This window comes from Xenopus tropicalis, chromosome 9 (assembly GCF_000004195.4).
Source record: "Xenopus tropicalis strain Nigerian chromosome 9, UCB_Xtro_10.0, whole genome shotgun sequence".
Classification (NCBI taxonomy): Eukaryota; Metazoa; Chordata; class Amphibia; order Anura; family Pipidae; genus Xenopus; species Xenopus tropicalis.
In genome coordinates, this window is record NC_030685.2 from 70,736,380 (window position 1) to 70,762,837 (window position 26,458).

General features: G+C 39.2%; 1 protein-coding gene across 5 annotated transcripts in view; it reads left to right on the plus strand.

Annotated features, from left to right (window-relative positions):
- Positions 1 to 26,184, plus strand: part of cobll1 (cordon-bleu WH2 repeat protein like 1) — a 94,386-nt gene extending 68,202 nt beyond the window's left edge. For 4 of the 5 annotated variants that reach the window (XM_031892767.1, XM_031892768.1, XM_031892770.1 and 1 more), the window contains 9 exons: positions 420 to 505; positions 2,260 to 2,505; positions 3,303 to 3,465; positions 4,172 to 4,246; positions 7,814 to 8,033; positions 11,198 to 11,262; positions 12,506 to 14,562; positions 17,641 to 17,796; positions 22,586 to 26,184. In XM_031892767.1, coding sequence (XP_031748627.1) covers positions 420 to 505; positions 2,260 to 2,505; positions 3,303 to 3,465; positions 4,172 to 4,246; positions 7,814 to 8,033; positions 11,198 to 11,262; positions 12,506 to 14,562; positions 17,641 to 17,796; positions 22,586 to 22,672 — 3,155 coding nt within the window. In that variant the 3' untranslated portion in view covers positions 22,673 to 26,184. The remainder of the gene's footprint in view (positions 1 to 419; positions 506 to 2,259; positions 2,506 to 3,302; positions 3,466 to 4,171; positions 4,247 to 7,813; positions 8,034 to 11,197; positions 11,263 to 12,505; positions 14,563 to 17,640; positions 17,797 to 22,585) is intronic. The other variant, XM_031892771.1, reaches the window with a different exon arrangement.
- The last annotated feature ends 274 nt before the right edge of the window (positions 26,185 to 26,458 follow it).

A 26,458-nucleotide genomic window follows, 5' to 3' on the forward strand; every position in this document is an offset into this window, starting at 1 on the left:
AGAAGGCAGCATCCATCTTCAGATCATGGGTAGATAGGTCTCCATACAGAGAGATCCCCCAGCCATACTGTACAAAACACTATTATTATTGGCACCCTGAATGGAAGCAATTGTTTACTGGGCCTTTACCAGTGTATGTGTCATCAGCTTTGCCCATCGACCTTTGGTTTTTAGCCCTCCTTCCTTCATGTGTAATCAAAGCAGGCCTGGGACTTTGTAAGCCCTTAATCAGAATAACATCTGAGTGTAACGTTTCCTCAATGGTTTCGACAGATGGGCGGTGGAAGCTAGATAATTACAATATCACATTTTGTCATCAGCGTGTTTCATAAATTTGGTGTGAGATAAGTTATTTAGACCAAACAATACAGTATCTTGGGAAATTAGAATAAAAATGCTTATGTTTTTATGTCTTTCAGAAGCCTGCCAAAATTTGGAAGCCAAGCCGCATGAAGACAAAGGATTCTTCAATTTTTTTCGTAGGAGTAAAAAGAAACGAGATCAAGTAGGTGTTTTTTGTTTTTTTTTTGCTCTGGAGTGATAAATGGTATGTAAAATATAGTGTAAATGGAATAAGAGTAGTTGAAGCACCAACTACCCTCGGGCAAGATGCTTCAGTAAAGCCTGCTCTGTCTGTATGAGGGCATAGCTCCCTGTGTGTGTGGAACATTGCCTTTCAGTCCCTTACCTATAGGTGTCTTGTATTTTTACCCAAAGGTATCATGTCACTGTTAAAATAAAATGTCCTCAGTTGGAACTCTTACTGCTGTCTCTACTGTCTTGAAGCAATATCAGCACAAGAACATTTACAGGGAGCGTGAGGGCTTTATAGGCGATCAGAGGCAAATAAACCTACCAGGACCATATGAGATGCCAAGTGTCCGCTGCAGTGGTGTCAAAGACACTGCCATTGGAAATTCATTTCACAATCTGATAATCTGGTATAAGACACTGGGACTGACAGATTCCAGGAGAATACTACCTGTCTAAACGCTTAAAGATGGAGAAAGAATCATGGTTTGGGTCTGTTTTCCATTGTTTGGGCTGTTTCGCATGGTTAGAGATAGGGCCCCTGGTTCCACTGAAAGCATACATTAAGACTATAGTGTGCAATAATAGTTTTGTCTGTTCCGTATTTCCTAGTTGGCAACTGTTTGTATTTGGGGGTATTAGTGTGCTGACAGGAAAGGGCCTTACCCAAAGTGAGGCCCATACAGAATGGATTTGCTAATATGGGAGTGGAAGATGTTGCCTGGCCTGTGCACAGCCCTAACCCCAACCCATCTGAACAACTATTGTATGAACTGGAATATGGATGCAAGCCAGACTTGGTGCCCAATGATGGATTAGAGGAGTGGAAGCAAATCCCACCAAAATGTTCTAACATCTAGTGGGAAGCCTTCCCAGATGAGTAGAGGCTGTTATAGCAGCCAAGGGGGGAGCAACTTTATATTAATACCCTTGTTTGGGAATGAAATGTTGGACTGGCGGGTGTATGTGTTGCCCATGTACTGTATATTTCTGCCCCTCTTTCTAACTTGACATTCAAAATGATCTCTGGTTTCTGAGGTTTTTGATGCCCCAGAAAAAGTAGATGCTTAGGGGAATTCTATTTTTTAATTATTTATATTGATCTATTATTACCCATTGAGAGGTACAGAACAGAATGTTAAAGGGGTCCTGTTACTTTAAGATTTAATTCCAAATCATTTTCTATTGAGTTTGTCAAGCAAAATAAACTTTACTGGCACTATATCAATTATTTCAGTCTTGGAATTCACAACTGCAGCAAACAAGCAGGTGCCATTTTGGCAAACTTTCCATCATCATCCCAAAATCTTGTTTGTCAGAAAGTGGGACCTAATGCCCATGCCTATGTACAGGATACATAATAATAGGTGGTGAGGATGGAGGGAAAATGTGAAGAGTGCTGTATCATCTAGGAAGTGCAGAATGGAAAGTGAAAGTGGTGGCTGGGCCTTAGGCATAGAGGTGGGGTAGGCAATATATGATGGACAGCTTAGATTTTTAAATACCTTTATAACAGATATAGGTATAATAAAAAAAAGAATTTGGGTTTCATGGTTAATTTAAAAAGGACTTTTATTATATAGCTTTTTATCTCTTGGAGACAGGTCCCCTTTAAGAAAAACTTTGCTAACAGTTAATGTTAACACCCCCTTCAGGGCTTGTTTTGCTTTTCACATTTTGAGTAAATCATTCGGAAATTGATTATTCCTCCATTGTGTTTCTCATTAGACATCCAGTGCTCCAACAACCCCTCAGCTCAATAAAGCAAGATTCGATGCAGCACAGCGGATAAATATGGTTCCCAAATCCTACGATTCAAACACCATGCCCTCTATGCCCTCTGAGCTGCCAAAGAAAAGAAGGGCCCCGCTGCCACCTATGCATCCTCCCCAAAGTGCCCAAAACAGCATATCCCGCGGGCAAGTGCGGACCTCCTCTTGCATTGTGAAATCTACCCTTCATGAAACTGAAAAGGTTTGTTTGGTTGTTGTTTTGTAGTTAAGTAAACCCTTCCCAATCACTAGTATACATTGTTTTGTGAGTTCTTGCTTGGAAGTAGTGTAGGTGTGTACTTTATATGAATCCTTTAGTGATCGTAGGGGCCTCAGGCAGAAAATTGTTACAAAAATGTTGTTACTGCTTTTGCTTAGCTTGTTGATCCAGAAAAAAAATCTATAAGAAACCTATATTTAGCTTTATACAGACAGTGCCCCAGGGGACAGCAAAATATAGCTGATATAACCTGTAATTGTGCTGTATATGTGTCAACTTTAACATTGCACATTGTCAGACTTTAGTAAACTGGGCAGCTTGTTGGCTCTGGTCTGAATCGAACTCTGATCCGTTGCAGCACTGAGGTCCTAAGTTCGATTATGGCCTGGGGAGTATATTCCTAAAGTTTGTGTGTTTACCCCATATCTACATGGGTTTTCATGTGGGTACTATGGTTTTCCTCCCACACTCAACATGCAGGCTTCTCATTAAGATGAATACAATGTCTGTGAATGTAATAGGGGTCTTAGATTGTATTTTCCACTGGGGCAGGGACTCATGTAAATGATAAACAGTCTCTGTAAAGTCGCTATAAAGCAGGATGCAATGATCTAATTGGTCGTTAGGGGTTAGTGGAGATGGGAAAGGTTTCCACATATCCCTTTGTAACCTCACTATTGCTGAAAGCCTGATCATAAGGAAATGTGATGAATGTTAGTGATTATAACGGGGATTTCCTAAATTACACCATTATTTCTTCTTCTGGCTTCTGTCCTCAGGCTGTGCCAGGAATTGACAGATCACGGACCGGTTCACTGCAACTTAGCGGGTCATCTTCTTTTAATTCCCCTTTAAGAAGAACAAAGCGCAAAGCTCCACTGCCGCCATCGCCGCCACCAAATTCCTCTCAAGATGGCAATTATGAAAATGGGACTGAAAAAGGTAATGCTCAGCAGTGGTAACTGATATAGGGCATTATGTGATAGAAGTCAGTTTGCCCCTTGCCTAGTATTCACTAACAACCAGTGCCTACCTACATAAGTGTTACCTGCTAATTGGTTGCCATGAGTTACTAGAACTGGCGCAAACTTGCTTCTATTCCATCTATAACATAGTAAAAATTCAAAGTTAGTTTAAGGGGGTGGTTCACTTCCAGGTTAACTTTTATTGTTATAGAATGGCCTGTTATTAGCAACTCTTCAGTTGGTCTTCATTTTTTATAGTTTTTGAACTATTTGCCTTCCTCTTCTGATGTCCTGCTTTCAAATGGGGGTCGCTGACCCCGGCATCCAAAAACTATTGCTCTGTGAGGCTATAATTTTATTGTTATTGGTACTTTTTATAACTTATCTTTCTATTTAGACCCTCCTCTGTTCATATTCCTTTCTCTCTTCCAAACCACTGCCTGGTTGCTAGGTTTAATTGGACCCTAGCAACCAGATAGCTGCTCAAATGTCAAACTGGAGAGCTGCAGAATAAAAAAAAGCTAGATAATTATCTAGTCTAATCAGCACAGGGTTAATAAGCATGGTGCAGAAATGTACCCCTGTCTGGCACAAATGGTAATTTGACTATAATTTCTGCCCTGAGGCAAGTACTGTTGGTTGTTTTGATAGCAGAGCTGTGACATGTGTGTTTGCTCTCTCAGCACAAGTGTCTGAAGAAGTTATTTACGAGAAGAGGGTTTCAGAGGAAGAACGCCAAGACACCACAGCTCCAGCAGGTACATTCTCTCTGTATAAAGCTACCAATGAGCATTCAGTTGGTCATGGTATATTGTCAAACAGTGGCAGCCATTATGTGGGAGACTTATGCCAGGCCAGCAAAGAGAGTCACTGGCCAACCCTGTGCATCCCTCATACTTCAGAGCAATAATTTGTAGATTGTAAGCTCTTTTGGGCAGGGCTCTCTTCACCTCTTGTATCGGTTATTGATAGCTTTATATGTTACTCTGTATGTCCAATGTATGAAACCCACTTATTGTACAGCGCTGCAGATTATGTTGGAGCTTTATAAATAAATGTTAATAATAATGTAATAATAATAATTGGTGGTGTAGCCAATCAACATGAGCTTTATTCTAAGGTTTAGTAGTGACATTATGGGGGGCTCTTGTCCCTTGTCAGTAGCAGGCCAGCACTTATATAGCTGGACGTAGTTCAATCACATAGGCCCATAGAGTGGCCTCTTTGCCCTAACCTAAGCCTAATGTGGAGTTTGGACGTGCTGATACTATATTGTATATTAAAGTGATTATTTCTTCTGTACACCACTTATCTTGTTCTATGTAGGGTGCATTCATTTTCAAGGCTGAACAATCCATTTAAGCTTTGTGCAGGGAATAACACACCACCATATGCCGGCAAATGCCTTTAACCCATTTATTGCAGAGACATGTGGCACAAACTTTCGGGAAACAACACCTTCCTCAGGTGAAATACAGGTAAATACGCTCCTTTAGCCATCCAGGCTGTGCTATTAGTTAAAGAAAATATTGAACTATAGTTACATGGTCTGGATGGGGTTATATGAGTCACATGACTGTACAGGTATGGGTCCTGTTATCAAGCATGCTTGGGACCCGGAGTTTTCAGGATAAGGAGGCTTTCTGTAATTTGGATCTTTATACCTAGCGGGAGTCAGGTCTGGACCGATGGGGCCCACCGGTTTTTTTCCTGGTGCCCTGCCGGCCCAGTCCGACCCTGAATGGATCCTATACCTGCATCACATGATTTGTAAATAAGTGTGTATTCTACCTGTGGAAGCGCTTGTTCCCTGAAAGTTTGTGCCACATTTCTGTAAGAAATCTGTTTAATGCATGTGCTGGCATATGGTTGGGTGCTTCTTCTCTGCATAAAGCTTAGTGATATTGTAGCCAAACAAAATGTTCTAGGGTTTAATATCAGGAAAAAATACACTTTGTATTAATGCAGGCTTCCTTTGCAGATACAGTTCCTACCAACACCACTGCTGACTTTGTTTTTCTGCAACTCCCGTGATGCTTTTATCCTTGCAGATAGTCCTAGAATTTACAGTACTGTCCTGTCCTATGCTGCCACCTACTGGAATAAAGCTAAACTGTAGCTGTCACTTGCTAAAAGTACAAGTTTGGGATTTGTCATACAGAATGATAAAGACATGGGGTCCTTATTGGATAAAGGGTCTTTCTTTAATGGCACATATCTTTTTAAGCTTCTCACAATCATATACACATGGAAAAAAAAAATAGGACTCATGGCAGGGAGTTTCAGAGGTAGAAATGTCAAAAATAGGACAAAGTGATAAAAGCAGTGGTGAAGGTCAGAATCCGAGCATAAACCTATAGAAAGGGGCTGCAATTTTAAGAGCCTTAAATGTGAGTGTAGAAATCTGAATTTGATTCGATTTGAGATAAGGTCATACACGGGTAAACTGGTGCAAGAGAAAGCAAGAGGATTTTGTATGGGTTCACATGATGGGAGTCTAAAATAACTACAGCTGTCAGAAGATGAATTATCATTTGTTTAAATAGGACTTTCTTTTTAATTTCTGAGTTTTCTGGATAATGGGTTTCTGGATAATAGTTTCCATACCATCATGAATGCAATAAAAATGCCTGTATTTTTGTGGCAGTAAAAAGAGCTTTTCATCTGGCAGAATCCTGTTAATCTAACTGATCCATCCATTGTGAAGCTGAACTGATGTTCTTCCCAGAATAGATCTTGTTACAGAAGAGATGAGCTAAACACACACAGGAAACTGGAGATCCATAATGTTCTGCTTTCCCTTTATATACACTGATATCCTCTCTTGCTTCCAAGCACTGGAAATTATTGCACAGAATACACACGACATCCTCTGTGTGTCCTGTAGCAAACACAATATAGTACTTCCGGTGCTACCGAATGTTTCCAAACAAAAGGGGCCCCCTCTGGGTCCCAGACAAGACTGGCAAATTTGTGTTTTTGGGGGGGGTTTTTGTGTGCACGCACTCATATAATTTTTTGAATTGTTAAAAGGGAGTGGGGTGGGGGTGAAGCCATAGTTGTGGGCCCTTTGCTCGAGTTTTCCGGCATGCCCCATCTCCCCCAGTCCAACACTGCGGGGCTCCGGGGTTCCCCTACGTCAATAGGCGCAGCAGCAGCACCTGATTCAGAACATAAGGCAGCGACAAGTGGGACTATACAGAAGTGCAAGGAGCACATGAGATCTGTTTGGATCTTTTTGCTCAGTAGCAGAAGGATCAAATCACCCTGTCCTTTTATCATTACATTGCATATGCCTGGGAGTGAAGGCAGCACAGAAGGAGCTCACTATACAGAGCTCATTATGGAACAAAAAAATGTCAAAAGAATCCCGCTGTTGTGACAATAGCAATCAGGAAACTGAAGCAGAATAAACCTTGAGGCGCTGCGGCTACGGTGCTGTCCCTTTTTTGCTTGTATTAGTCAGTTTGTTTAGTGCAAGAATATCACATATTTACACTGGCGTGGCGAGGAGCTCGCTCCTATCCTGGAAACATTCTTTTGGGTATCAGCGTTATTTCATTTGTTTAGTGTGTTCAGTGCTCTTCCCACGGAATTCCTGGTGTTGGGCCTACACACACGCTGTATTCTTTCCCCACTGGTGCCTGTTATTTTGTCCTATAAAAGGCCATTTTTGTGTGTTCTAGTAGTCTAATAGCTCTAATAGGCAAATACCTGCATCCTGGGCACAATGTTGTCCGTAGCCTTCCTGTTGTGTTGTAATCTCCACCCATGGCCTGGGGGTGGGGTATGACAGCAATAGAAGCATGGGAAGGTACCAAGTGGGGACAGAAAGGGGAATTTAAATGGGTGGTTCACCTTCAGATTAACTTTTAGCATGTCATAGAATGGCCCATTCTTAGCAACTTTTCAGTTGGTCTTCATTATTTATTTTTTATAATTTCTTAATGATTTGCTTTCTTCTGACTCTTTCCAGTTTTTAAATGGTGGTCAGTGACTCCTGCAGCCAAAAAAAACTATTTCTCTGTGAGGCTACAATTATATTGTCTTTGTTTCTTATCTTTCTATTTAGACCCTCCTCTCTTCATATTCCTGCCACTGCCTGGTTGCTAGATTACATTGGACCCTAGCAACCAGCTGCTGATATATTCAAAACTGGAGAGCTGCTGAATAAAAAGCCAAATAATTAAAAAAAACCAAACCTGCAAATAATGAAAAAATTAAGACCAATTGCAAATTGTCTCAGAACATCACTCTCTACATTATACTAAACGTTAATTTAAAGGTGAACTACACCTTTAAGCTATGTTTTTCTTTGCTCGCAGCTGATATCTCTGAGCCGCCTCTGGAAGACATTAAAGAAAAGGAAGAAACTACTTTCAGTTACGAGATAGAAAGCGAGGGAGATAAAACAGAGGACGTGTCTGTGTCGTCCGTATCTACAGATGCGATGGGCGATGTGGCCGAGGAATCGTTTCATTCAGGATCTGACATGGCAAACGGCTCCAAAACCTCAGAAGAGGAAATAATGATAATCAGTGACAAGTAAGTGGCAGTTTTCTTAACCCACAGAAGGTCTCTCATAATAATAGAGTTTGGGGCTTGAGGGTGGAGCTTAAAGAAAAACTAGATGTTCTGTAAAAGATGTTTGCTTGGCCTTTAAACCATTCTTTTCTGAGGCACTCTACCTTTAAGGGAAGGGATTATATTATAATGCCTCAATAATCCCCCCTTATAAAGGGGAACTCCGGCTTCCAAACCAAAGTTTGTTGAAGAGCCCCAAACAGCACAGAAACCTCTAGTACACCTATCGCTGTAATCTGATTCTTCAAAAAGTATGAACAAATACCGTTTTTTCATACTTTTTCAGTTGCAAAACCGTTTCTCTGTCTGCATCATTTGAAATCCTGGCAGGCGAGGAGGGACTAAAACACTGATGTTACAAATTTTAACAACAACTCCACAGTTTACAGACAGCATGCAGGAGCTACATAACCCACAATGCATTGCACTTAATGACATCACATGTGCAGGGAATTGTGGAATTTGAAAGACACAGGCTGAGGACAGTCAACTTTTCTTATTTGAGTCTCAAAGTAGTCAGCCAGATCAGCAGGAGAACAGGAGACTGGGCTTAGGGAACTGTTCATCATGAATCATGAAAAGGCTGCACATTTTTTAACTGATGTACATTGCAAAAGTTTATATACAGGTATCGGACCCCTTATCCGGAAACCCGTTATCCAGAAAGCTCCGAATTACGGAAAGCCCGTCTCCCATAGGCTCCATTTTAATCAAATAATTCAAAATTTTAAAACTGATTTCCTTTTTCTCTGTAGTAGTAAAACAGTACCTTGTAATTGATCCCAACTAATATATAAATAATCCTTATTGGATGCAAAACAATCCTGTTGGGTTTAATTAATGTTTTATTGAGTTTTAAGTAGACTTAAGGTATGGAGATCCAAATTATGGAAAGACCCCTTATCCGGAATACCCTCGGTCCCGAGCATTCTGGATAACAGGTCCTATACCTGTATTTAATTTTGAAACTGCCCATAGGGCTAGCCATATTCTTCTTTTCCCAGGGTGCCGCAGTTATGTGACCTATTCTCTTATAAACATTAGTCACACTTTACTGCTGCACTGCAAGTTGAAGTGATATCCCCCCTCCCCGCAGTCGATCAGCAGAACAATGGGAAGGGAGCAAGATAGCAGCTCCCAGTAGGTATCAGAATAGCACTCAATAGTAAGAAATCCAAGTCCGGCTTGGGACTCCTCCAGTTACATGGGAGTAGGAGAAACAATAGGTTACCTGAAAGCAGTTCTAATGTGTAGCGCTGGCCCTTCTGAAAGCTCATCTCACCCGGATGAATCCATTTCCTGGTACTCATGTGACTGCTTCTATTTCCTTTTTGGCAAACAACAGGAGCCCTGCCTTGCTTTAGGCTAATGGCACGTTGGTACCATTTAGAATATATAAATATAAGAAATCTGAACCTCAATTTGAGAGAATTCAAGCTTGTAGAAAAGTGGTGGTATTTATTATTCATTAAAGTAGAAGGAGATGTAGAATCACTGGGGAGGTGCTAGGCTTAGTTTTCGGCTGTTGGGGTCAGTGACCTCCATTTGAGAGCAGGAAAGAGGCAGAAGACAAAGGCAAATCATTTTTAAAAAGATAAGAAATTAAGACCAATAGAAAAGTTGCTCAGAATCAGCCATTCTATAACATGCTATGGTTTAACTTAAAGGAGACATATCCTATAAAAATTAAGACTGTACCAGTGAATTATACTCCTCTAGATATAGAAGGATTGTGCTTAAAGAAGTTGTGTTTCTGACTGATTTATTGAGAAATTCCACAAAAACCCCACTAGCCCCGCCCATCTGTTCTACTTCCTGCTGGCTGAATTCTCTGGATGAGCTGGGGGGCTGCCGGCTCTCAGTAGACTGCACTGTAGGATAGGAACCAATCAGCAGCTAGGCTGACCTGATCGGGAACTGAAGCCTGTCTTTGCTTGTGGGAGTGCAGGGCTGTGATTGGCTCTCCCCCTCCTACTGTGCTTCTGGCAGGGACCGTTAGGACACGCCCACTCTTCATTTCACACTGGACGGAGAAGTGATAGGATCTATAGGGAGCTCCAATAAAGGGGCCATTTTTACAGATAGGGTTAATGTTTAGCCCAAAGTGAAACCAGCACCGTATATTATTCATAATTGCCTACAAAATTAGGGTTTTCCCATTTATCCAATATGTCTCCTTTAAAGGCGAACCACCCCTTTAACAGAGACAAAATATCATTCCTATCAATTTCTGGCAGGATTTGATTTAGAATTCGGCCATTTTCAGCAGGATTTGGATAAATCCATGGGCCTGGCCGAACTTAATCCAAATCCTTTAAATCACCTGACTTTGTGTCACATAAACACATATGCAAATTAGGATTCATAATTGGTTCGTTGTTCGGCCGAATCTTTCATGAAGGATTCTCGGCTCGGCCAAAATCCAAAAAAATGGATTAGGTGCAACCCTGGCTTGTAGTCACTTAGGTGATAACGGTAAAATTCTCCATTCCCTCTATAGCGACAGTGTTCTCATTGGTCACACAGCAGTCAAAGTAAGGGGAGAATGTTTAAAGGAACAGTAACACCAAAAAATGAAAGTGTATAAAAGTAACTAAAATATAATGTGCTGCTGCCCTGCACTGGTAAAAGTTGTGTGTTTACTTCAGAAAGTCTACTATAATTTATATAAATAAGCTGCTATGTAGCCATGGAGGCAGCCATTCAAAGGAGAAAAGGCACAGGCACATAGCAGATAACAGATAAACACTATTGTATTCTACAGAACTTATCTGTTATCTGCTATGTAACCTGTGCCTTTTCTCCTTTTTTCCAGCTTGAATGGCTGCCCCCGTGGCTACACAGCAGCTTATTATATAAATTATAGTAGTGTTACTGTAGCAAACACACCAGTTTTACCAGTGCAGGGCAACAGTGCATTATATTTTTATTACTTTAAAGCTCTTTCATTTTTTGGTGTTACTATTTCTTTAACTTGGTGTAGTAACCAATAGCATTCAATTAGCATGAACTATACCAGTGCAGTTTGAATTTAAAAAGCAATATCAGACATTGTGTTTGTTATTTTATAGCATCTCAGAATGTATTTGGCTCAACAACTACCATGTTTACTTCATTTGTTTTAGGTCTTCTCCTGTCAAGGTTGATGACATTGCCGCTGGGAGTGCTACACTTGAATATGATCACAAGAGTGAGTATCTGGGTGTGTCCATATATCACACTCACAGCTATGAGAAAAAGCTTCTTTGTCCCCCTCAATCACGGTACAGCAATGTGCTAGGAACATTAAGTGGCAGTCATTGGGGTTAGTAATCTTCTTCAGGCCATGAGAGGTCACCACGTGTTTTGGGGTCTCCTCACCATGTCCTAGAATGGAATAACAAAGCTTCTCTTCATACTCATGATAGCAAATCCTATAAAAAAAAATATAGTTATAGTTTACATGCCCTGTTATTTATTACATGAATATCACATTCTACAAATCTGATGGAAAGGAGTTACTTTTCCATATATTGGTATAAAATCAAAGGGAAATATATATATTTTTTTTAATTGTTATTGAGGTCCAGTATAAATTATATTGTCCTTATATTTTAAAAGGGCACTAAACCCTTCTGTGTTGCACTTCTCAACCACACTTTACTCAGTTATTGTTAAACTACATCTTAAACATATTATAAAGGTTAAGGCATGTTGGAAGTTGTAGTCCAGCAACATCAAGGTTGCATTTTTAAATTAATGGTGGTCGATAGTAATAAGCGAATCTGTTCCATTTGGCAAAAAAATTTGTGAAAACAGCAAAAATCGGGGAATGCATTGAAGTCAATGGGCGTATTTCGGAGGCTATGGGCGTTTATCCTTAGCTAAACCTCGGGAACAATTTCGCTTATTACTATTGGATTTTCCCAGCTCTCTAGCACCCACGGCTGCATTAAAATGCAAAATAATCTTCCAATGAGAATCCCTGGTGATCTGTGTAAATCCGGCTTCATGTCCTTTGTTCCTACAAGTGGAGTTGGAAGGTTTCCCAGCACTAAACAAGTCTGTCCTTTATCTCCATGTCTGATTTCAGTGTCATATAATGAAGTCAAAATTACATAATCGCCATATGTAAGATAACAGCATAATGTCAGATATTAATGAATTCTCTTGCATCTATAATAAAGTTTTTGGTTAGTAGAATTCTCATTGGTGAATTGTTTTCCATGTGTAATTTGGTTTTACATCAACTTCTACGTGGCTTAGTGGGACAGCATTACAGTTGTTCTGTAAAGCATATACAGTATAATACTTTATTTTTAAGCAAGGTAATACGTGTGTTTTAGTGTGCCATGTGACTGAATTCTGAATTGAATGCAACCCTCATCATTAGTAGCACTTTTAGTGTAGCTGTATTGTTGTTCTTGATAATTACTTTGGTCTTGTTGCTAAAGGTCACATTGGGAACGGGACATCAACCCAGATGACAAAAACAGAAGATGATACCCGAGCAACTAAGATTAAAATACTTCATATTATAACTGAGCTGCAAACACTGCCTTGCGTGGAGCATAGTGAACATATGATCACTGATATTCAGGACAATGCCACAGTTTCAGTTAGTGAAACAGAAGGCACTTTGGACCACAGTAGCCCAACAAAAGCCAAAATGCAGGACTCGGCTGTTCAGACAGTCAGTTTTGACAGTGGTGTAGAAATGAATGGTATAAAGGAGTCTTCACAAACTGTAGAGCCTTCCTTAGAACATTTAACTGTGTCACACAAGGATGTGGAAATCAATGGCCAGTCACCTGTGCCACCTCAAGTTACTCATCAACATGTCGAGGTTTCTAAAAAAGAACTACAGGCCCCAGAAGTAGAGAAGACCAGCATGGAAATTCCAAGTGCTAAAGAAACCATGCACACTCAAACTGACATTGAAATGGAAAAGATGGTGGAAAGCCCTTTAAAATCTCCATCAAAAAGCCACCAGTTATATATACAGGATTCAGAGCCTAAACCTAAACCTTCCAATGAAATTACAAGGGACTACCTACCTAAAATTGGTATGACTACTTATAAAATAGTGCCACAAAAATCTTTTGATGCCGAGACTGAAAATGGAAACTACGATTCATCGGCTCAGCATGACAAATGGTTACAAAGTCCTACAGGGACTAAAAATGTGTCTCCTATCCAGGCAGCTAGGGAAGCTTTCTTCAGCGAGCTCTCTTCAGCAGTTAAAAATGGAAGTCATTCTCCTCAGCTTAAGGCAAAAGTGAATCCTATGAACTTGACATATGTAAATAACACTGTAACAAGTCCGAAGGAGCATCCTGGATTAACAAGGAGCTTGTCGTCGGCACCTGTTTTAAAATCAGAAAAATCAAATGTCCCAGAGACAAAACCAGTTTCAGTGAAAGCCCCAAGTTCTTTCTATTTGCAGATGCAAAGGAGAGCTTCAAGCCTGTATGTGACCTCCGCTGCTGCTAAAGTGCCCAAGCCTTCAAGCAGTCCTACTAATAACACATTTATTAACTTAGGAAAAGATACTTTGCCAACAACGATAAAAACATTACCTCCTAGTTTGGAGGCTGCACAGGTGACTACTAAGCAAGAAGAGAATATTTCTGATGGCAGTATGTTATGTGCTGAAAACAAGTCATTGCAGAGAAATTTAGAACCTGTAGCTGTATCGCAGATAACAAGTAAAACACCTTCTCCCAGAGAAGATATATACCTTCCTTCTTCAGGACATAATGATCTACACAGAGACAAGCCAACACTGGAAGAAATGGAGTCTGAAGTCCAAAGTCTCAGAGAGTGTTCACAGCTAACACAAAAGCCTAGACTAGATGTTCGGTTGCCTTCAATAAGTGAGGATGAACAGGCAAAGGGCTTAACGGAAGAGAGAATGGTTGAGACTGTTTCTGGAACCTTCTCGGTGGCTACAAACAGTGTCTACACATCTCTGAATATTACTGAAATGGATAACAAATTTACACACGCCAACAGAGAAAGCTTCATAGTTAATGCTGGTGAAGAGCATCTGGAAAGTCCTTCATTCAGTGCTAAGATTGAAAGTGAGAATTCTCTATCTGCTGGAGTGAAAAATTTTGAAGTGAAGACTGAGCCCTTAAATGTATCGCCAGAGGTGACCAAACACTTTGATGTTGAAGACAAAACAAGACACTATGAGGACTCCCTGACATCATCTAGTCAAACTGTGAGGTCACCAAGCTCTCCAACTGGGCCGGCTGTTACAATGAGTTTGCAAAAACTGAGGACTTTCGCCACCCCTCGACCGTTTTCAAGTTGTAATTCTTCATCTTTTGCTCCTACCAGTTCGCTAGCAATAAGACGGTCGCAGTCATTTACCTCCAGTTCAGCACCCGTGAAGCAACCTTTAAAATCTACTGGTTGGACCTCTGTTGTTTCTCCAACTGAAGCAGAATTCAGGAATGACTCCTCTTCATTCTCTGAAAATTCACAGGAGCAGTCTGAAGATCGGGTAGGTTTTCTTTATAAATATAGTGTTCTAGGCCAACTCTGTTAGTTAGTTAATCTCCATTAGTGATCCTCCCATTTGCTAGCTTATGTATTTTGAGATAACTGAGCTATTGTATCTGTATAAGCTCTTCCTTAGCACCTGTTATGGGAAGTCTTATGTAGCATAAGGTTGGACTCAATATGGGCACAATATTTATATACATGTACTGGCTAAAGGTATGAACACCAAAATATCCAAACGGGTATGTATGTATGTATGTGTTCTTAACACATACTGGTGGGGATAGGTATTTTTTACATAGCAGAGGGGATGCAAGTACCTAATCTGCAGTCAACTTGTGCACAGACTCTTTCACCTAGTTTTACAATATAGAGATTCCCTGATGCCCTCTATTATTATTATTATTATGGTAGTCAGCCACAGTCTTGTAACCCATAGCAACCAGGTGACTTTGAATGTTCTAGTGTAGTTTGATGAAAACTGAAGTATGATTGATCTCTTTCAGTCAAAATGCTACTTTCCAAAATAAGCGGCCATTTTTTTAACAGATTTACACTCTACACGTATATCAGTCAAAAAAAGCCTAGGACAGGCAAAATGGCATCACACTAGTGTGTAATTTCTTCAAAATAGTGATTGTCTGATAGAGAGGCAGTTGGCATCTTGACAAGGTTGGACAATCACACTCTCATATCGACGAAGAAAGGAAGGGTCAACCAGACAAAGCCCATCCAAAAGAGTAGGGCATAAATCCCTTAAATCGCTGTAATTTCTCCAAATGACCTACAGGGTGAGCTGTTGGACCACTATGTGAAATTTTGGCCCCTGTATATTCAAGGTTGGCCAGTGACCCGTTTATATGAGGAGCTGTCAATTCCTGTTTTGTACAAACAACTCCAGAAATCCAGTATTGGTTTTTTTGCTCCACAGAAAATATTTTTGCTGATATTGGGCTGACATCAATCATACTGTAAATTTCACCTTTTCAACTGATTTACGAGAGAGTTAAAGCATGGCATGGTAATTATTATATAGGTATAGGACCCGTTATCCAGAATGCTCGGGACCAAGGGTATTCTGGATAAGGGCTCTTTCCGTAATTTGGATCTCCATACCTTAAGTCTACTAAAAAATCAATAAAACATTAATTAAACCCAATAGGATTGTTTTGCATCCAATAAGGATTATTTACATCTTAGTTGGGATCAATTACAATTACTGTTTTATTATTACAGAGAAAAAGGAAATCAGTTTTAAAATTATGAATTATTTAATTAAAATGGAGTCTATGGGAGAGCTTTCTGGATAATGGGTTTCCGGATAAGGGATCCCATACCTGTAATATCTTTTGTTCATTTTGGTCATCCCCAAGTCTGCTTCAAAGAGAACATAGATTTGTATAACTCATTATTGAAACTATGGAGGAGAGAAATTAAAGTCCGAACCCCTAGTAACACCAATTATATTTCTTAATAGGTCACTACCTGTGTTTAACTTTGTTTAGCCTGCTGTAGCACTATCCTGGTATAACTTTACTGAAGATATTTAAAGGGGAACTCCACCCAAATACAACTTAAGCTCTTTGAAAAGTAAGCTTTCAAGTTAAACATGTGCAGCCTTTTCCTGATATTTAATGTAATAATATGGTTTGGAGCAGTTCTCTAAGCCCCCTGTTCTCCTGCTGATCTGACTGACTACTTTTGAGACTCAAATAAAAAAAAAAAGTATGTAACAGTAGTCGACTGCTCTCAGCCTGCCTTCGGCCTGCTTTCTTCAAGTCCCACAATTCCCTGCACATGGGATGTCGATAAGGAAAGGAACATCACAGTGCAATGCATTGTAGGTTATGTAGTTGCATGCTGTCTGTAAGCTGTGGAGAAGTTAGCAACAATTAGCAACATCAGTGTTTTAGTCCCTCCTCCCCTGCCAGGATTTCAAACGATGCAGAAAGAGAAGAACTGTTTTGCAGCTGGTTTTCAGCATATAAAAATGGTATTTGTTTATAATTCTTTAGCAAACAGTTTAGTGCTACGTATATTTGGGGTTTCAGTGTTGTGTGGGGCTCTTTAACAAATTTTGGGTCAGAGTTCCTCTTAATGGGGCAAATAACTCCATAATTTTCTCATCATGCAATAACATTGAGTGCTGAAGTTTGTCTTTCTTGCTCTAATATATCCTGACTCCATGTCCCAAGGCTCTTAAAAAGTCTACATAATCTTTTCAAGGATACTGTACGTGAACCCGCCAAAGTCTTAAGTGATATCACTGTCTCATACATAAGGATTCTTCGCTATTCTAGCCATTTAAAGAATAAGTATACCTATTAAACCCCCAATTTTTATCTGTACAATTTATCTGTATAGCCCCTAGAATAACATACCTTTCTACCTGTTTGTAGGTTCTTTTTTATGTCCTTCTATTACAAGCAGCTGAACAGCAGTTCTTTTAGTTACTTCCTTGTCTAGCGTGAAGCTCCTCCCCTTTAACTTTCGAAGCCCTCCTTCTCTCTCTAACTGTGATGACCTCAAAGAGGTGCCTAATGCGTGTGCCTGATTGATTTTAATTGGAGCAGAGGCCGTGAGCATGCCCAGTAGGGCAAGTAAGTAACCAAAATAACTGCAGTTCAGCTGCTTGTAATAGAGAAGCAAAATAAACCTGCATGTATTTTATTCTGGGGGCTGTACAGAGTAATTTTTGAACCTTATGGCACAAGGAGAAATATATCAGCACTTTATGTTCAATGTTTGCTGGAACCTAAACAGTTAATGCCTGAGACCTGGTGTTAATTTAGTAGGCATTATCTTTTTCTTTCTTCGAGTAATGATCTCGAGGGTGCGGCCTTGGTCCAGTTAGAGAGATTCACTTGTAAGCGCCTATATCCCAGTGAGAACAAAATAAAGCCGACGAAAATGAACTCCTTTTTTAATTTTGTTTAATGTTTCTGTTTTTTTACATAAACATTTTGATAACAATATTTGTTATATGTGAAAATTAATGTTGATGTACTTGTTTTTGTTACCCGTAATCACTTTGTTTAACCTTAACAAGACTTATTATGTGAGTCGTTTTCTATTCTAGACACTAACCCCTGAAATAAAATACAGAGTGCATAGCCCGCCACCAGTTGCAGAGAAAAAGACTACTGTATCTTTTGACACTTCTGACCCAGAACTCATCCGGCAGAATTTACTGGCTGCCATTCGCTCTGGAGAAGCTGCCGCTAACTTGAAAAGGGTGAGTGGCCACCAATGAGGGCCTGCAAAATGTCTCAAAGGCTGAGATTTCACAAGCCATATTGGAGCTGCCATATTGCTTGTCTCAACAGAAATAAGAACAGATTGTAGCTGACAACAGTAAGCATAAATGGTTGTTTTTGAAAATCAAGCGTCTAGAGCACTGATAGATTTGTCAAAGCAAGCAAACTAATGCTCACATTGATTATCATTTATTATCAAGTGCAGAGAAGATATGATATCTTCACACAATACGCTATAAATGTATTAGCCCAGACTCTAATCACATAACAGTCCTAATATTTGTATGTCCCATATATAGTAACCATTATATAACTACTAAGATGACCAGCTATGAACCATTATTAGAAAAAAGTTGGTTGAAGTTCTTGAAGTGGGAGATTGAGTTTTAGACAATATGTATAGCAATAGGGAAGTTTTTATAGGTATATTTAAAAGTTCTCTCCAAGAATATGTCCATCTAGTAGAGAACTTGGGTGGTTATACATTGGCATTTGCCCATTTATTGACTTCCCCACAGCCTGAAGGTCACATTCTTTGTTAAAGCATTTAACCAGTGGCCAAATGAGTCGATATGAATGGATGTGAGATGTAGCTTTAGCACTTCCCACTTCTACATGTATCGATTTGGTTTATTGGTCTTCTTCATGGAAATGCAGGAATGCCTTAGCCCCAGTTAGACCACCTTAATGGAAGGTGCCTTATAACACCCTCAGGCTATATAATGAGTGAGGTAAAACTTGTCTTGGGGGAAGCTTGGTGAAGAAAAAGGTGCTGCACATTCTACTGATGGACATGCTCATCAAAAACAAGGTACAGGTATGGGACCTGTTATCCAGAATGCTCAGAACCTGAGGTTTTCCAGATAAGGGATCTTTCTGTAATTTGGATCTCTATAAGTCTACAAAAAAATCACTTAACCATTAAATAAACCCAATAGGATTGTTTTGCCTCCAATAAGGGGTAATTATATCTTAGTTGGGATCAAGTACAGGTACTGTTTTATTATTACAGAGAAAAGGGAATCATTTAACCATTAAATAAACCCAATAGGGCTGTTCTGCCCCCAATAAGGGGTAATTATATCTTAGTTGGGATCAAGTACAGGTACTGTTTTATTATTACAGAGAAAAGGGAATCATTTAACCATTAAATAAACCCAATAGGGCTGTTCTGCCCCCAATAAGGGGTAATTATATCTTAGTTGGGATCAAGTACATTTACTGTTTTATTATTACAGAGAAAAGGGAATCATTTAACCATTAAATAAACCCAATAGGGCTGTTCTGCCCCCAATAAGGGGTAATTATATCTTAGTTGGGATCAAGTACAGGTACTGTTTCATTATTACAGAGAAAAGGGAAACATTTAACCATTAAATAAACCCAATAGGGCTGTTCTGCCCCCAATAAGGGGTAATTATATCTTAGTTGGGATCAAGTACAAGGTACTGTTTAATCATTACAGAGGAAAAGGAAATATTTTTAAAAAAATTTGAATTATTTGCTCCTAGATACTAGAGTCTATGGAAGATGGCCTTCCCGTAATTTGGAGCTTTCTGGATAATGGGTTTCCGGATAACGGATCCCATAGCTTTTAAACCTCTGTCAAGGTGTAATAAAATCAGATGGTTACTTATAAAGTTTATGCACTAGGATATCTCAGAATTGTTGGAGTCGGCCTTCAAAAAAGAAAACCATAAACAGTTATAGCCAGACAATACACAAGAGCCACAAATATAATTTTTTTTTTAATTCTGTAGTATTTACCATTTAAACAAAGCCCCTAACTACATCCCACAGAAAAACTTGGTAAATAACCCCCCCCCCCATCCACAGTTCTTTATTCCTTACTGATAAAAAAAAAAAGTCCATTCTGGACTTGGCATTGCCGACTAATAATGTCAGGCACAATGCTCTGCAGGTCTTGTGAGAAGAGAATTATTGAAATGTCACACATAATCCTCAGTGTTTTTTAATTAAATATGAACTTTACATTACCCATGCATGGCCGATATTTGACTTTTTCACATTTCTGGGCTTTTTTCATGCTAATTTGCTAAGTGAACATCACTGTAGGGCTTGGGCTGTCAATATTTTTTTAGCACGTCCTTGTCTTGTTCAGGTTTATATTGGTAACACTTTTTGTTAAATAAACCCATGAACTTGTTTTGCAAACAAATGTCAGCTGACAAACCACTGTGAATAGCAATGGTAAAATATTTAGAAAAAGTATAATTTTGTGAAATGTTCTTTCCAATCCCTCAACCTCACTTTTAAACCAATACCTCTAGCATTACCTTATATTTTCAAAGCAATTAAAAGTAAAACCTTTGTGCTTCAAAACAATAAGCGTATATTTATCAAGTAACCACTATTTAGAAATTCTTATTTAACCTATTTGGGTTCTTTTTTTAAAATCCATTTTGGTCAAATGGCTTTACTTTTGGTTGTGCTCCTCATTTATGGAAAATGTCTGTTCTTGCAAGTCAGTACAGTATGTAAATACTTTAGGGCAGATTTAGATTTATACATATATATAGGCGTGGGAACAGTTATTCAGAATGCTCGGGACCTGGGGTTTTCCAAATAAGGGGTCTTTCTATATTTCAGACCTTCATACCTTAATGGAGAGGGAAAGGTAAAACTAAGTAAGCTTTATGAGAAAGGTCTATGTAAATAAACACTCACTGTAATGATGCTCTGAGTCCCCTGTGAAAATAAACGCCACATTTCTTACCTTCTGTTCTGTACACATGATCTTTTGTGTCACACACTTCGACACAAGCCTGTGAAGCGTACTCCTCTTTCCCCCTCCCTTATCTTTCTCTCTCTTCCCTTCTTCCCCCCCCCCCCCCCAGCAGTGAGAGATACAGGCAGCAAGCAGTGAAGTAAATAAACCCGCCCTCCAAAGACTGTACCTAAAAGTCAGTACAGTAAATAGGTATTCGCTGTGAAATTTGTGGTTTTTTTCAGTGGTGTAAATGTTTTTAAGAGTCTGCGCTAGCGTTTCACCGTAGTTTTTTTTCACTGGTAACAAAAAGAATTTTGGCTCGCAAGAAAAAACTAAAGGAAAATAAATGCAGCTTTTTTTTGCACCAGTAAAAACATCAAGAGGTTTATTAGAATGTCTCCATGTATTTTTTTCACTTCCTCTATAAAAAAAAAAAGTGTTTTATTTACACTGGGGGGGAAAAACGACGCATTTCGCAATTTTTTTTGTTTATGTTTTTTTTATGGGGTTTAAGACGTTTCCAGTGAACAGGGCAGTTTTACTCATTACAAAGACGTTTTAGTTTGATTTCACGCTGCTTAAAACTCCTCACTGGTTCTTAACATCAGAATAAAATAACTTTCTTCTATAACAATTCCACTTGAGCTTTGCTCTACTCATTATTAAAAATGTTAAAGCACAGATGTATTTCTCATTCAGCAGCATGGTCTTTCCCAACTTTTTATGGTTGTGTCCAGCATGATAGGCTGGGTTATGAGAGAATGTGAAGCAAAATTGTAATGCTGAGTTTTATTCTATTTTGTTTTTGCAACTGATTTACGTGAGAAACTTTATTTTGTGACTTTCACATACAAATGCTGTCATTTAACTCATAATCTCTCTGTTTTTCTATTTGTTTCCCAAAATTGCTATAAGAGTAGATATTTTTGCTGAATAGGTTTCCCTTTTAAGAGAAAAAGTGCCTAAGGCCTATTATGTCTAATTCATTTACCAGTGTAAAATGTCACATGATGCGCTTAGCAGGAATAGATGAATAAACCTAAAGACTCTGGATTCACAGCCAAATGTTAGAATTGCTTTTTTTTTCACCACGAGGAGTCATATGCTTTTTGGATGTAGTGACATCTGCACGGGAATAGGGTTTCCCAATCTGCATTATCTGCTATTGGCATTTGTTTGTGTATACATTCCGGCTTGCATGTGATTTAATGCACGAGTGTGTGTGCATTTGTGTATAAAACAGACATGGTTACTTTGTTAAATTCTTTTACAGGCTTGGTGGCCTTAGATGCCTAAAAAAAGTGTTAAACTTTTTTTTTTTTTACTTAGTAACTTAGGGGTATATTTATCATGCTGTGTAAAAAGTAAAACATTACCGGTGATGCTCATAGCAGCCAATCAGATGCTTTGCTTTGGTATTCTAACTGTTGAAATCGAATTGCTGACTGGCTGATACACAACATGATATATATACCCCTAAAGGTGACCATACATGGGCCCATTCTAGCTGCTGATATCAGTCCCTTAGAGTGATTTGGCAGCTTATCGGCCCGTGTATGGGCACTAACGACGGGGCCGGCCTGCCCGACATCTGGCCTAAAATCGGCCAGATCTCATTCGGGCAGGTTTGAAAATCAGTCAGGTCGGTCCCCAAACCAACGAACGCCCCAATCATTCTAATTCGATCGTTTTGCCCGATATCACCCACCCATAGGTGGGGAGATCGGGAGAAGAACCACTCGCTTGGTGACCTCACCCATGTTGGCCCATGAATGGAGCCAAAACTAAGGCATTACTGGTTTTCATTCGTTCAAACCTCATTTAACTATTCATTTCGAAGTCTGAGAAATGGTGTTGGTCTAGGATCATACTGGGCTGTGGGTGTAGTCCCTAACTAGCAGGTCTTTCATGTGGTCTGGTCATTGTGGGGGACAGAGAGGTTGATCAGCCACATTTGTCTCACTCATTTATGACCAACTGTACCCTGTTAAGCTATCCCTTTTTTCAACCTTAATCATTTTATTTTCCCCCCATAGGTTCCTGTCCAGTCAAATACAATATCAATAAATGGAAGATCTCGACTGAGTCATCCCGTTTTCTCCGAGACACAAGAAGAGCTTTAGAAGTGCCCAGAATTCATCATTGTTTGTCTCCGACCATTGCTTATCTCTTCATAACAGTTGAAAAGTCCAAGTGTTCTGAGTTAAACGGAAGTGTATGTTAATATATTATGCAAGGATCTCAGTAATGTTCTTGGACAGAGTTTTGAAAAGCAAATAATTTATTTAACGTTGAGAGCCTGCAGGAGTTTGTTATTGGTGAAGATTTCATTTTAAAGTTTAGTAAATATTGTTCATTTCAAGCCTGCATTTATGAAAGGACATGTACTAAAATGAAAGTCGATCTTAAGGTGAACAGCCGTCACACATAAATCAGTGAATATATATATATTATTGTATGTGTAGACATGTACTATATGCTCAGTTTCTGCATCCCTTCAGGACCATGGGTTTTTTGTTTTTTTTTCATTCACTGCCATCCCTATTCATGAACTACAACTCCCAGTGTGCTTTCCTACTTGGGTGGGACTTGTAACCAGTTTTTCAGCTTTTAAAAGGCAAATGAACACTGGTGCTCAGCTATAATTAACCAATACTTTAACATATAATCAAGGATTAAAGTAAACTGGGAGCTGTGTTCCAGCAACATCAGGTATATGGCTCAAAACTAACAGAAAAATCCTTGAGTGAAAGTCCCACCTGATCACTGTAAACCTGACTCCATGGTCTATGTTCCTGCAAGTGGAGCTGGAAGCTGCATTTGCAATTAAGCTCATTAACTATAGGCAACTAGGGGTGCATTGGAAGGATTAGACCGCTTGAAATCAAACATTAAAAAGGGGTCACAATGCTGTTTAGGTTAATTGTTCCAGTATTAAGAGAAGACGGGACAATCTTTGAAGAATCCTCTTGCACGTAGGTTCTTGATCAGAAGTGCTAGAAAAAATATCTAACAGTGTTACTTTAAATATCCATTCTTGATGTTGCTAGAGCACCCTTCCCATGATTCATTTACCCTTGATAAAGTTTGGAGTATGAAGGGACATTTTGGAGCCCCAGGCCACCCTGAGGGCCATCTCGATGCAGCCCCCTTCACCCTGTATCTCTTGGGGGGGGGTTGCATAGATAGAAGTTACCAGGGGTGGATTATTGCCACCCTGGTAACTTGCCACCTGTGGTGAGATTCTCAGCTCACTTTATGGCAGCAACGCCCCTGGTATTATGCTGGAAGTTCTGATCTGTCAGTGTTTGGGTTACCCATGGTTGGCCAACATTGTTCATGCGCCCTTTACACAGAGGAGCTCAGCCAATTGAAAAATCTACAAGAAGTTTCACACTCATTCACACAAATGATTTCAGCCAAAATGGTTGGGTAAAGTTGCAGTTTCCTGCAACCGTCATGTCACCTGACCACCGAGACTGACTGCAGCTGCAGTTCTTGTCATCGTCTCTATGGTAATCTCTGGAATCTGCACTATTTCAAGGGAAAGATTCATTCCATGTAAAAGTTTTTTGTTGAATTAAAATCTAATTTCTGACTTCCTATTGCCTGCTGGGGGAAAAAACAGCATATATATATATTAAGCCTTCCTTTGGAAAATGGTATATATAACTTATAGTACCTATATTAGAACAACTTTCATTTTAGCATCAATGTCTCGTTGCTAAATTCTTTCTGGTCTGCCTTTAGAGACTGTAAATTTAATTAATGAATCCTCAACGATTTTTGTTTGAGTTCAAATGATGTAATTTTTTTTTTTTCCTTTGAAAGCAACTGCTTGGTGATAAATGTATATACTGTAACTGCCATCGTTGCCTTCTCTGTTACACGGTTAAATTAAGCAAGTCTGCAATTAGCAGCGTTGAAATAAAATATTTAAAATAACATACGATTATACTTATGTTAGTGCTGGGGGAATAAGTCTATTTTGTTTTTGTCTTTTCCAACATTTATTTAAACTGTGTAAATTCTTCGATTACATCCACACAAATTCACAATCTATTCTCCTGTATTTCCAGCACGCAAATGCTTTTTTTTTTTCCAGCGATTGCCGCCTAAAAGCTTGACAGATCCATAAAGATCCAAAGAACTTTTTTATTTAACAGAGGGAGATAAGGCCACTACTTCATGCAAAGGTGCTCTTCTGAGCTACTTGCTATTTACATTCGTTTTTTATTATCGTTATTATTGATCTTGCCACATTGAGCTTTAGGGCTAAGAAGTATCAGGAGTCACCTTCCTGCATCACAGACTTACCCCCGTATGTATGTAATAATAAAAAGGCACTACGTTTGCCCAGGAGCAGTAACCCATAGCAACCAATCAGATGTCTGCTTTTAAACAGGTGACCATATAAATGCTACCTGCTGATGGGTTGCTATTGGTTACTGCTGCTGGGCAAACGTAGTGCTTTTTATTACATAAGATATTACCGCTCATATGTAATAAAAGGCACTAAGTTTACATAGTAGCAGTAACCCATAGCAACCAATAAGATGTTTGCTTTTAAACAGTAAATGCTACCTGCTGATCGGTTGCTATGGGTTACTGCTCCTGGGCAAACTTAGGGCCTTTTATTAGGTGGTCTACCCAGACAGAATGGCATAGGGGCGCTCCAGTTATAAATTCATGACATCGTAAGGGTAACACTTCTAATGTTATAAAAAAAAATTAATGTAAATGGTAAAATTTTGATTTATTCTAAGCAGGGCCTTAATAATCTACAGTCTAAGCACTAGATGGAGAACAATATTTCCATGCTCTGCCTTATGGACAATCGCCTTTAAAAGAAAAACACATTTTAAAGCCTGGTTTATCTTTTTTTTTTAACTTTCCCTTTAATCAGGCCGTCACTTTCTGTCACTGAACATGCTTTCTGTGCAAATTGGAGCGAGAGTTTACCATATTGCTTTTTATAGCCAAGATCGAGATCTGAATGAAATGGCACCTCAAGCTGTGAGCGTAGGTATAGTCTTCTGGATATCTATGGAGGTTGAAGCAATATGGCACCTCGCCTGGGTATGTTCTCCTATTATATTGTACTACTTCTAAAAAGGAAATGTACAGAAATTCTCCTTTATAAATATATTTTTGTTTTACTTCATCTCGTCGTATATTCCTTGTTTAACTCTTCACTGCACTGCTGTCATTGTGTTGCCATGACTTTCTTTCCTCTCTTGCACTCTTAGATGGACTAAAGGTGATTGCCATGTTTTTATTGCTGTTAAATACAATGTTCTAGAATGTATATTTGTTACGTTTTTCTAATAACTCTTAGTCCATATTAAATGATTCTTGCGTTGCCCATTGTATGTTGAAATATTGTTCCCTCTGCGCGCTAAATGAATATAATCATGGAAGATGTTTGACCACGTGGCCCATATAAACGGAACCAAATCTCCCGTACATGTTGTACTGGATTACCCCTCTATTACCCCAGTGGATCTGGCTCACCTTTTACTTTCTTTAAAGATTTAATGTGCTGGAGCATATGAAAATGTATGATATCTTTTAAATAAGGAAATGGTGTGGAGTAATCGGTATTTTCAAATAAACTTGGTTATATACAATTGTTGATTAAGTTGCCTGTATCATTGTTGGCAAAAGGGTTAGTCAGTTATATAAAAATGTTCATTTAGCTTGTTGGTTAAGTTCCATTTATTGATATAAAAATTTGACACATGACTTGATAACTTATTGCGACATTGACCAGTAGGCAGAGATGGTCATGGAATATTAGAGGCATATGTGCAGCAGGAACATCCTCTATAAATGGACTCAGCCTGTGAATCGAAATACTGTAAAACTATAGAGGTATCGGGGCCACCGTCAGGGGGTGACAGGCCTGT